Source organism: Phalaenopsis equestris, unplaced genomic scaffold (assembly GCF_001263595.1).
Source record: "Phalaenopsis equestris unplaced genomic scaffold, ASM126359v1 Scaffold000044, whole genome shotgun sequence".
NCBI classification, from domain to species: Eukaryota; Viridiplantae; Streptophyta; class Magnoliopsida; order Asparagales; family Orchidaceae; genus Phalaenopsis; species Phalaenopsis equestris.
The window spans coordinates 15,284-28,253 of NW_018164486.1; the positions used below are offsets into that span (position 1 = coordinate 15,284).

The 12,970-nt window shown below is 35.0% G+C and overlaps 1 protein-coding gene across 1 annotated transcript in view; it reads right to left on the minus strand.

Moving 5' to 3' along the window:
• Positions 1 to 116: 116 nt before the first annotated feature.
• The window catches only part of LOC110019074 (receptor protein kinase TMK1-like), a 16,504-nt gene continuing 3,650 nt past the window's right edge, over positions 117 to 12,970 (minus strand). Inside the window, 1 exon segment of the mRNA XM_020716613.1 lies at positions 117 to 833. Coding sequence (XP_020572272.1) covers positions 367 to 833 — 467 coding nt within the window. The 3' untranslated portion in view covers positions 117 to 366.

Here is a 12,970-nt window from a genome sequence, read left to right on the forward strand (position 1 = left end):
CTCTCTCTCTCTCTCTCTCTCTCTCTCTCTCTCTATATATATATATATGGGTGTTATGTATGTATAAATGCCCCTAAAAAAATCCATCACTGCTTACTGCACAAATAAAAGGCGGCTGAATGAAACTAGAAGATCAACCATAACTAAAACCAAAATAATATCATTTCATAAGAAAAAATTAAAAAAAAAATAATGAAAGTTCATATAACTCAATTTCTGCAAAACAAAACGCATCCATCATCCATATACGCAACTCACTCCTAGTCTCTGTGCCTTGCTGCTGAAAACACCTAGTGGTCTTCTTCTTCCTCAAGCTATACAATGGGAGAGACTGAAACACCACACAAGCAGCCAACACTGAGTCCATTAACGCAAGGCACTTGTACTTGGCTTGTAATTGCTGAACGAATCATTAAACGAAGAGTTGTCGCTCATCTGCCATCTGTGAACCATACTAGTGAGACTTACCGTCGAATCGCCATCATCGTTGTGATCGCCATAGTCGCCGGGACACCACCGGTCGGCTATGGGAGACAACATGGTGACGACGTTACTCATTTCAGGCCTGAAGTTAGGTTCGCGAGCGGTGCAATGGTAGGCAATCTCGGCTACCTCTGCAATGCTGCTGCGAGATTCCTCATCGTTGAAGATAGAAGAATCGACGAATCTCTCCAACTTGGCGATGTCTCTCGGATGAATCCGGCGAAATGCTGCCACTAAATTTGCATCTTCATCGGGGACGGTGTCATCGAGTACCTTTCTGCTTGTCATTAGCTCCAACAGTATCACACCAAATGCATAAACATCAATTTTACGAGTGATCTTTCCTGTAGCTGTGAGAAAATCAATCATAGAATCAGTACTCAATGAAATAGAAAGAAGATAAAGACTAGAAGGTAAGAAAACCATAAGCATTACGTAGATTGCTTGCACACATGGAGTTATTTTTTATTAGATTCATTGGAGTTATTATGCTTCAAGATGTTATCATATTGATATAATCACATGTAGTCAAATGTGGTCGATATTCATGGGAGAAATTTATAGTGTTTATAACTGCAATATGTTCTCATTATCGATGATGGCTTACTTTACTGTATATTTCTTATCGCCCACTTCTCTTGATTTTATAAAGGCATATTTATTCTAACATCAAATTTAATCAAACAAAGATGTAGCATTTTATGATTTCTAACATAATATCAGTGCCACAATCTTTTTTTATTTACTCGTGATCTTTAAAGTCTAATCCAAAAGCTCACTGATCATAGTTTTCTCTGAATACCTCGTGTTTCCAGCAAATATTAAGGCTTTCTCTACATTGAACGGGATTTGTGCTCCACAAAAAACTCATTGAAGTTGCCATTGATATCGTGCATAAACCTTATTGGCAATTGTGCGCATAGCTTTAATATAGATGATGTGCACCGACCTTGTTAACGATGGTCAGTATAGAGGTTGGCGATGGCAGGAAACAAACATGTTGGTGTCAACATCTTTCGCAATTGTTGATCTTATTAGCGATAATTTGTTTATATTGGTGTCAAAGATATGTCTCACCCTTGCTGTTGATGGTAGATTTTGTTTGTGATAGCATTGTAGCATCGACATTGATGCAACGGTGCATGTCAACTTTGTTATTAATTATAGACATCAATATGGCTAGCAATGGTGTGAGATAAACTACGTCATCATCAATCAAAACACTGCGAATTGACCTTATTGGCAAAAACATGCATTATTGTTGGTTTCAACCATATATATCAACATTGATGACGATGGCCAACATATAAGTTATTAATGATGGTGGACTAAAATATTGTTGGCTACAACATTGGTATCAACGACGTACATCAACTTTATTAGTAACGGCTTGCATCAACGACATACATCAACCTCATTAGCTACGGCGAACGACCATGTTTGTTAGCAATGGAAGATGACAACCTACTTGGAATAGAAGTTTCGCCCATTTCTATTATTTTGCTTCTTGATAGACAAACTCTAGACACTTCCTGCAAATGCATCACAAGTTTGTTGATGTGATATAATTATTAGAGTTATTATGCTTAAAGACATTACCATATCAATATTATCACAAGTGATCATATGTTTTTACTAGTTGTGATAGGAATTTATGTATTCATTATTATCTCAAATTCTTCCTTTATTGTATTTTTCCTATTGGCTTCTTTCTTGCCTTTATTTAGGCGCGCCAAAGTCAATCAAATAAGGTGCAAATGCAAACAAGACATTCTCAATGCCCCCAATAGGTTTGTATTTATATGTATATAGTCAAAGAAGATTATGTTAGGCCGTGCTCACATTGATAGCACAATTCAGATTGCTTTGAAATGTAAAACTTTTTACTTGTTTTAAGTCAATTAGAGATGCGCACTCCTTCAAGTAGAGCAGGTGAAGGACAAAAACTACTTCGGAGTAATACTCTCAGACAGAACAAAGGAACAAAGTTTGAAGCCGTGGAAACATAGCTTACCCGTGATTCTAGCACGCCATAAGATACCATAAATTGGATATCTTAGAGACAAAATTATATGAAGAAAAATAATGGTGCAGCAAAAATTAGAGCTTAAATCATGCATTTTTATGTAATTTGCACGTTTGTTATTTCAACCTGCTAAGAACCACCTGGTACTAAAATGGAAACTAAGATTTAAAGTTATGGCTTAAGAACTGAAAACAATAAAAATCTCTGAAATTACATTTATCTACTGCACCTGAGGACCTGATTAAACATAGTAAAATGGGAGGCTGAAGTTCTTCAATTCTAGCCATTCAATACGCTTTGGATGATTGGGTTTATTTCACTTAATTTTTTGAATTTGTAATTCACAAATAGGATAATTCTAGTTATCGGTCATTTAATTTGAACTAATCTGACTGATTATTTGTAGCTTTGAGTGGGGTTTGTTTAGAAAGTGAATGGAACTTATTCCAGTTATAATTGCTTAAAAATTGACTTAATTTCCTGCAATGAAATCAATCGGAAATCAAAATTCTCCTTTAAAAACATCCTTCTACTCTACAGTATTTCTTCAAGCTTTTAAAATTCCGATCCTGTTGTTAATTATTAAAACCATTGCTACAAAACCCAAAACTATAGCAATTAGAAACCACTAATTCGATCTATTTTGTTTCCCATCTGCTGCTTACTGCTTCTGAATTGTTCCTGTTATTGCTTGTTTCTTTTTGTGCTGTGTTGCTTATTGTCACTGCTTTTTCACTTGTTCGCAACCTACAGAAGCCTAACACTCAAAAACAGCAAGCTGCTTATTGTCACGGCATGAAATCAATCCAGAAAACAATGAATCTGAAGACAGAGAATAACACTTTGTTGATGTTCGGAGGCAAAAAACAATGTGCATTTATATACATAACATCCAATTCCTATGTATTTGCATATCTAACACTTAAACTTTACTTTTACATTTATAACACACAAAACTTTCATATCACATCAAAAATACCAATATTTTAACTTTTAAAAAGTGAGAACCTTTTCATGCATAGCAAAGGTGGCATATGTGTTAAAACTAAAGTTTAGGCGTTAGACATGTAAATGCATAAGAATTGAGTGGTATGTATGTAAATATTTCAAAAACAAATGGAGAAACTGCCAGAACACCAGGAGTCCAAAATGGAGATATGTCACCTAAAAGTATCTTTAATTAATTAATTAGTATTCCTCATTATTGCCTATGTATAATTAAATAAAGATAACTTATTCAATTCAGCTGAACTTATATCTTAGAAGAAGAATGCAAACAAAAAAAGGCTTCGCTTGTTTTGTCTCCTTTTGCTTCGGCTGAAAAAACAGATCAGATCTTTATCCATATCCAAATCTTTCTTTATTATCTCATTATGGTTTACTTTTTTTTCCTTGTTCTATGTAAAGACAAATATAAATAGTATAAAAAGAAAGTTTTTTTTTTCTTTTTATTATTTGTTAAGGATTAGTGGAAATAGTTGAGTATTAAATGAAAAGGATTAGCAGAATGTTTCAAATGAATAAATACATTCGTATTGGATTTTTCATAAAATATAACGGAACCACAGCAAAAAATTAAAAGATTGGTTATAGATCATTCCTTATCATCTTGGCGTTCATCATACAGTGTTGCAACTATTTCATTTTCACGAGTGTAAGATTGTTATTGCCGGTCCCAAGTCCGAATATGAAAAATGGAGGGTTGCGTTAAGTAATCGACAACCAACATAAAACTTGTCGAAACAATCATAACATGAATCTTTTTGATCATTATGTAATTGCTATAGTGTCTCTTGGAAGCGATGTATTGTATGATATGAATACAGTTAAAAATGTGCAAGAGCCGCTAATATTGATTATTAGTTCTAGATTTTAAGTACTCAACATTGATTATTAGTTCTAGATTTTAAGATGAAGAGTTGTAAAATAAAGAATACTGAGAATCATCGTCATCGTCGTATAGTTGTAAAATAAAGAATACTGAGAATCATCGTCATCATTGTATAAATTAGATGGGATAAATTAGATGGGGGTACCTAAAAGACAAATAAAATTATTTTTATGAATAAAATTCAAGATTTCAAAATTTGGAATGATCATGAAGAAGCAAACTCTATGTGGGATAAAATAACAAACACTATTAAATAAGTGACAAAATTGTACTTGAAGAATCAAAAAAAAAATTTCTATAAATAAAATAGTTGGTGGTAGAACAATAATGTGCAAGAAAATATAAAATATAAAAAGATGTGTTATAAAAATTGGTTTAAATGTAAAAGTTTAGTTAATTGGAAAAAATATCAAACAGCAATTAGGGAGTCTAAGAGAACAATTTATGATGCCAAAAATTATGTTTTTAGTGATATTTATAATAGATTAGAGTGTGAAAAATATATGTATAATCTAGTCAAACAAATAGAAAATAAAAGTAAAGAGGGAAAAGAAAAGTAAAGATTTAACTAAAGATTTAACTCAAGTAAAAAGTATTAAAGATGAAAATCAAAAAGTGTTTCTCTTATAAAAAGATATTCAAAATAGGTGGGTGAGTTATTTTGATAAACTTTTTAAAGAAGTTTCAGAAAATAAGATCGACCTTATTGATCTTAATAGTATTAATAATAATAAAGTTTCATTTTTACCATCGCATTAGTAAAAAAAAAAGTTGAATAGGCTTTAAATAAAACCAATGGTGGAAAGTTTGTATGACCTGATGATATCCAAAATGAAGTGTGGAAATATTTAGGAGATTTGAGAGTTTCTTGATTTATTAAACTCTTTAATATTATTTTAAAAACTAAAAAGATGCTTGAGTGAAGGAGTATTTTGATCCCATTTTTAGGAATAAAAGAGATGCACAAGAGTGTGCAATTTAAAGAGGAATTAAGTCGGCGTGTCATACTTTAAACTTATGGGAGAGTGTAATTGAACATAAGTTAAGACGTATTACAAAGATTTCTAATAATCAATTTGGATTTATGTCGGGCATGTCTACTATAGAAGCCATACATTTATTGAGAGGTTTGATGGAGAAGTTCAGAGATAATAAGGAGGATCCACATATGATTTTTATTGATTTAGAAAAAGCTTACGATAAGATTCTAAAAGATATCCTTTGGAGATTTCTTGAGAAGAAAGGTGTTGATTTGATTTGTATTCAAGTCATTATAGATATGCTTACAAGAGTTGTTACTTGTGTTCGAACAGGAGGAGGATTTACCAAATATTTTCCTATTTTTGTTGGTTTACATCGGGGATCGACTTTAAGCCCATATCTTTTTGCTTTAGTTATGGATGGTCTTATTGGAAACTTAAAGGAGGATGTACTTTGGTAATGCTTTTTTCTGATGATATCCTTCTCGTGGATAAGACGAGAGAAAAAGCTCAAGAAAAACTTTAATTATGGAGGTCTACCTTAGAGCCTAAAGGCCTTTGTTTGAGTAGAACTAAAACTGAATACATGGAATGTAATTTTAGTAGTGGTGGCTCTAGTGACAGAAATGTAACTACGGGTGATCAAATTATTAAAATATGTGAATGCATTAGATATCTCGAGTCTAATGTTCGAAGTGATGGTGATATTGATAGGGATGTTATTAGTAGAATTCAAGTTGGTTGGTTGAAGTTGAGGAAAGCTTAGGGCCTATTGCGTGATAGAAAAGTACCGCTTAGACTTAGGGTTTGTTTTGGGCAGCTGCAGCTTATTGAATAATCTGCTGATAAGCTAGGTGCGGTAGCTATTACAAATTTTTATTTTTTTGGAAAAGTCATGCCGCAGCCAGAAAGTTGTCACTGCACCTAGACAGGTACGGTGTGAAAACGCTGTTTTCAGCGTTTTGAAAACGCATAAGCTGTCAAAACGCAGTTTACCCAAACAGGTTAGGTGTGTTTTCAAAACGCCGCCGCACCAAATAAGCTGCCCCAAACGGACCTTTAGTTTCTTTAATGATGGTGAGACCTGCAATGCTCTATAGTGTTGAATGTTGGCCTTTAAAAGAGAAGCATAAAACTAAGTCAAGTGTTGTCGAGAAGAGAATGATTAGGCGGATGAGGGGTTTTACACTTAGAGACAAAATACAAAATCAATATATCCATGATAGGGTTGGTGTAGCTCAAGTGCGGACAAAATTAAAGAGTCGTCTTAGATGGTTTGGTCACATTAAACGTCGACCATCTAATGATCTGATTTGAAGAGTAGATGTTTTAGTTTCAGCTTATGTTCAGAAAGACAGAGGTAGACCTAAGAGAACTTGAGCATATTGTATAAAAAATGATCTTAATTTATTAGATTTAAATGAAAATATGACACTAAATAAGACACAGAAAAAGAATTCAATGTAATCGACCCCACTTAGTGGGATAAAGGTTTTGTTGTTGTTATTTATTTTAGTGCTCCTCAATTTGCGCCTTATCCATGAATTATAATTATTATGATACGATCCAGAATATATTTATCACAGTAATCAGGACAAACATATATTTTATTTTACGAACACCAAAATCAAAGTTAATACAATGCCAAATATAAAGATAAAGGTAGGCGATCTCTCCCAAATCCTACAATTCGAGAGGTAAAAAATCTTATCCAAACCCTAACCCTAAGACTCAAGACCCAATCTTATGCATAACCCTAACCCTAACCCTAAACTATTAAACCCTATTTATAACGAACAATAATTAATAATAAAAGACTAAATTACTCTTAGGCTAATAAAAGATAAAATTATCCTCGGGGGATAGGCACTGATATAAAATTACTCCCCTACTAATAAGACGCATTCTCCTCAAGGTAGAAAAAAAATGAGGGTGTTCCTCCTCATCCTCCACCACAACCTTCTTTGTTTCTACATCCCATTCCTCTCCATCACACTGTGAGAACCTGTAACATCTGATCCTTGCAAATTTGTCCTAGGCCAAACTTCTCATCACACCAAAAACATAAGCTCGCTTGTCTTGGATACTGCCTGGGTAAGGCGCTCGAGTGTCGCCCATAGTCATGACCCATTGTTCTTGACACGTGGAACCTCCCTCTGGGCTTCCACTGTTTGAGATTTTGGTATTGTTGTGATTATAGCGGTTCGGAATGACGCTTCACTCGCGGTGCTCTTATTAGTTCGTTCCACTGCGTTTCTATCTTCAACCAATTACCCTAATTCAGTTTATCCCAAGCCTTACAGTCTCAACAGACGAAGTGTTGCACGTATGTCGAGTTTTAGTCCCTTCATGAAATTTTCCTCCAATGCTGCTTAAGAAATCCTCCTCAACATTCACAATAATAACTTGAATCTCTTCATATACTCCTTAATAGTCACTTCCCGACTCAATGTAAAGCATTGCTTGTGTACAAACGTTCCAACAAGCAATACTTAAACTCCTCTCACGAGCGGATTAGGTACATAACCTCCCTCCACTGAAGCTATGCCAGAGCTTTTCTCTCCAAACATAACCCTGCCATCATGAGCTAATTCTCACCATTTAGCACATTCATCACGCAACATCACTACACCCGGTACACCCACTCTTATGTGTTTTTTTTCCCTCGAAGATCGGTATCTTCAGCTTCCTAACTCTAGTATCTCCATCCCAACTTCCTCTCCCCCCTGTATCGAGGGCGAAACTCACTCCTTTGATCATGCCCATACCCATACCCATACCCATACCCCATCCCAACTTCTCTCATTATTTCTTCTTGCTCCTCTATACCCCTTCCATAACCCCTTCTCCATGTTGGGCCCACCCGCCTCCATAAAAAATCTTTAATTCACCCACCATTGAGCTTTCAAAGAGGTTTCTTGATGGTAGATCCTGCTCGTGTTTCTCTTGTCTGATCTCTTTCACATTCGATTTAGCCAATGATTCACCAGTCAACTCTTGGTCATGGTTTACAAATTGAACTATCGGCAGGGTCATGGATTGCATCTCAAAAATACTCCTCTCCTCCAAGCTCTCAAATTAGTTGAAATGGATGAAAATTTTTCATCTATGGTTAAGAAACTTTCTTCGATCTTAGATTTGATTTGGCTCATCTCTTCCTCCAATTTATTCTCCCAATCATCTATTTTCTTGGTCCTCATTATTCCTTATACGGTTTCGAAACTCCGTTAGGCCATAATCCCATCATTTGTTTCGCTAGCAACCTGAATCGTTGATGTAAGGCGAGGTCTTAAGCCGCAATCCCATCACATCGTTCGAATAAACTTGCGACTTGAGAGGTTATAAGCAATTTCAGTGGGCGAAAGTAGTGCATGTATTTTGTGATCTCAATGATGTTCCCTGCTAGCTCTAATCACACTATATCACATGGTTTACTCACTCGATCAATCTCTTGTATGTCGCAATCAAATCTGCTCCCAACAAGTACATGTGATCCCGTCGTTGTTGTCTCAGCTAAATCGGATTGCAACTATATTGCACGGGTACTGAATGTCGTAATCCTGTTGGTCTTCTCAACTAGCTTGACAACGATTGTATTTTCATGATGTGATCCTGTTGTCGCTTCTCTACTAGCCCGATCGAGAATGTATTGAAATTTCTACAAAATCCGATCAATCTGTATGTACGCTGCGATCCTTTTTCCACTTAGAAGAGTTGGGATCCTCTTCTGTGAGTCAATAGCCTTATTTTCTTCCCAGATTCCCAAATCAATGCTCTGATACCACTTTGATATAATTGAGAATAGATTTCTCATAGAAAACAGGGCGCCACATTTTATTTTACGAACACCAAAATCAAAGTAATACAACACCAAACATAAAAATAAGCACCTACAATTCAAGAAATTGACGATCTCTCCCAAATCCTAACCACAAGACTCATGACTCAATCTCATGCAGAACACTAACCCTAAACTATTAAGCCCTATTTATATCGAGCAATAATTAATAATAAAAGACAAAATTGTCCATATGCTAATAAAAGACAAAATTGCCCTTAGGCTAGGCACGAACACAATATATTATTCCTTTATCACTCCTTCCATCTAGCGATTGTAATTCTACTACATGCCTATTAGGTGGAAATTGTTGACTGGATGAAGTTATTATAGAGTTCAGTGGTAAGAGGTCTCCATACTAGGGTTGTGATTGACTCGAGTTAGGTCGAGTAAGCCATGGTTTGACTTGATTTGGTTGAATCATAAGTTGTTTATATTCAATTCAAGCTTGAGACTAGCTTCAAAAATACCTCCACCCACTTGATCATGATTATGCACTTCAGGACGAGTGTTGGTGGAAAAAGTCTTATTGAGTCGTTCTCCTCTGCTACACCACTGTTTAATCCTGAAGGAGCCAGTTGAGGCGTGACATTCTACAGAAAAAATCCTTGAAACTCAAAAAAAAAACCCTCTAGCCTCCAACCAAAACCAACAAGATCTAACTCTAGTCACACAACTGCTCAAAATTTTTTTGAACGTATGCTTATCGTCATGAACCTCGATTGTGCTCTAGCATGCACATTCATCGTCGCCCATGTTGTCAATCATGGATTCGTAATGGGATAAGGCCTCACAAGTTCGTAGATGCCCAAGCTCTTCCTCTCTGGTTGACCATAATAGACAGTGTTTAGTAGTTTTTATATTATTCATGAAAACTTTTAGGGGTACATATATTTTATCATTTGGTGTTTAGTAGTTTGTAGATTATTTGTGAACTAATTATGCATACTTTCATATGCATTCAATATGAATAAATAATGGATGAATTGTAGTGTATGTATTTGTTTGCGATAATTTAGTGTGATCAATCCTCCACCATTTGATCATGATTTATGCACTTCAGGGTGAGAGTTGGTGGAAATTAAGTAAAATTGAGTCTTTCTCCTTTACTACACCACTATTTGACACTGGAGGAGTCAGCGGGAGCATGACATTCTATAGAAGAAATCCTTGAAAAAAAAAAAAAAAAAAACCTTTAACCTCCAACAAAAACCAATAAGGTCTAACCCTAGTCACATAACAACTTCTCAAAAAGTTTTTGATTGTGTGCGCTTATCATCATGAACCTCGATTGTGCTCTAGCATGCATATTCATCGTCGCCCATGTTGTCGATCATGGCCTCGTGTTCGGATAGGGCCTCACAAGTTCACAAATGCCCAAGCTCTTCCTTTCTACTTCCATACTCTGTCGGTGGCCCCAAACCAATTTCATACTTGGCAACGACTTCGCACAACATACTACTTACCGTCCAAATTTGGTGTGGGGTCAGCTTCTTTAGGTCTTCTAACGACGACACCTACTAATGGTAGCCAACTGCCTTTTTTGCTCCTAAGGCAACTCTCATCGGGTCATCCTTTTCACTTTTGCCGACAATACATTATTGCTCTCTCAAATGTTTGTGGTTATGTATGTTCTCTTTTGTTAATCTCTATTGAATGATCTTCAGACACACGATCTCATTAGAGAATCTTCGCAAACTTACTCCTACAATGGTTTCCCCTAAGGCCTTGGTTGACCCATCAGTGCGGTGGCCACTTCCTTCCTTTGTAAATGTTTTAGAAACTGCTCAAATACCTTCCTTCTTGGTGGTTAAGCCTTCTACGCCTCAAAGTCGTGCTCTTTTGCAATGGTTGTTCGTGGTTCCAATGTTAAGAATGTTTGCCCCTCCATTCACTATCCCTTCGCTGATATTTTATCTGAATTCAAATGTTTAACATAAACCGACTTCATCTTCTCAGGCAAACCTGCTCTCATCTTTTCTAATGAGGAGATTCCTCACTTGATAGGGCCCCTTAATCTATCACTTATCACCATTTTTTTTTTGGTCAATCTACCATAAAACTAATTCACAAGTTTGTGTATCATTTACAATTGCTAGGTTATTTTTTGGGTCCATTGATCATCGACATGCCCATAAAGCTTTTCGTAGAATCAGATTATATCAGACTTCTCAAGATGGTCCTACTATAATAATGGGTTTCCAATGCGCCTGCTAAATGGTCCCCACAATTTGATTGTTTCATTTTGCCTATAGTCACTCAAGTTTGGATTTAATTTTAGTGACTTCTGTTACATTATTTTAATCAATTTACATTATTCTTCTTGGCATCAATCTTTAAAAAAACTATATAAATGGATACTGCAATAGCTCATGATGCCGGACCTTTGTGAGTAAAATATTATTGAAAATGGACGTCATCATCCTATTTCATAAGAATATGTGGATTGATTGAGTCTTCATTATTCAGATATTGACATTATGTGTGAACTAAAAGCATTCCTTTATATTGCTCATTTTACAATATTTATTGACATAAATATTTGGATTACTTCCAGGCTCATCTCGAGCTTCAAAATTCTAAATTTTAGTTACAAGACCATCCACCGATTGATCTTTTGGTGAAAAAGATCAACCCCCTTTTGTTTGGATATAATCACAAAACCTAAGGCCTAGCTCAATTTCTCCTCAAGAGAATTGTTGATGACCCTACTCCTATCAGCCCCTTTGTATATATCACTTCATGTCTTCATCTACAACAAAAGTTATTACTAATAATTCTCTCCTTGAAATATTTTTTTTCTTGACAAAATACTACAAGCTCTGCCCACTGGTATACAAAATGATGATTATTTTCCGCAACATGTAATTGATTCCAAGTAAAGTGTTTAAAGTGTGGGTTCTCTAATTGATAGAAGAATTAATGTTCCTTATACCAAAAGAGGCAATAATTAGCATAAAATCTATCGTGATTCTCAATTTTAACTAGGATTTTATATATTTCCTATAAGAAGCTCTCCTAGGATTGTATAAATACAAAACAAAATATTTAGCCAACTATCTCCAACTCTTGTAATGGAATCAAAGCCTGAGAATTTTTCTCGATATTCCATAAGTTGTAGTCATCATCTATGTGTTGCTTGGAACTTGCAAAACATTCACTGCTGCATTTCTATTTGTTTTTTTTTTCGCCCATTTTTATGATTGTAGCCTAAGGAAAGATGACATCCATTCATGTGCTTAAAAGGAATGTAAAGCGTCCGCATTATTCACACTAGCTAAGACACACTAATCAAGACTTCCACCCTATTTTCTTACTCTTCTCTTGACAGATCATTAATATATGGGATTATAATTTTCCATTCGCCATTTATGCTGTGATAATTAACTCTATAATCATTATTCTAGCTACTCATTAGCTGTGGACTAGTGTAACTATTATTCGCTGATTTTATATGTTTCTTACTAAAAGCTCTCCTATGATTGTATAAAAGCTACACAAATATTTAAACAAAATCTTTCAATCCTCTTTAATTCTTATAGTTAATAGAACCACTAACAAAATAAATCACAAGAAGTGTAATAAAGAAAAACAAAGGTCACGTCAAACTCTACATAGTTAGAAATTGATATAAGTAATTTAGCTTAAAATATAACTCTAAAGATATTTAACAGTAAAGCTGAGCATAATGATGATACTAATAAAAATAAAGAATGAACCGACAAATATATATATATAGCATTGCTTGTGTA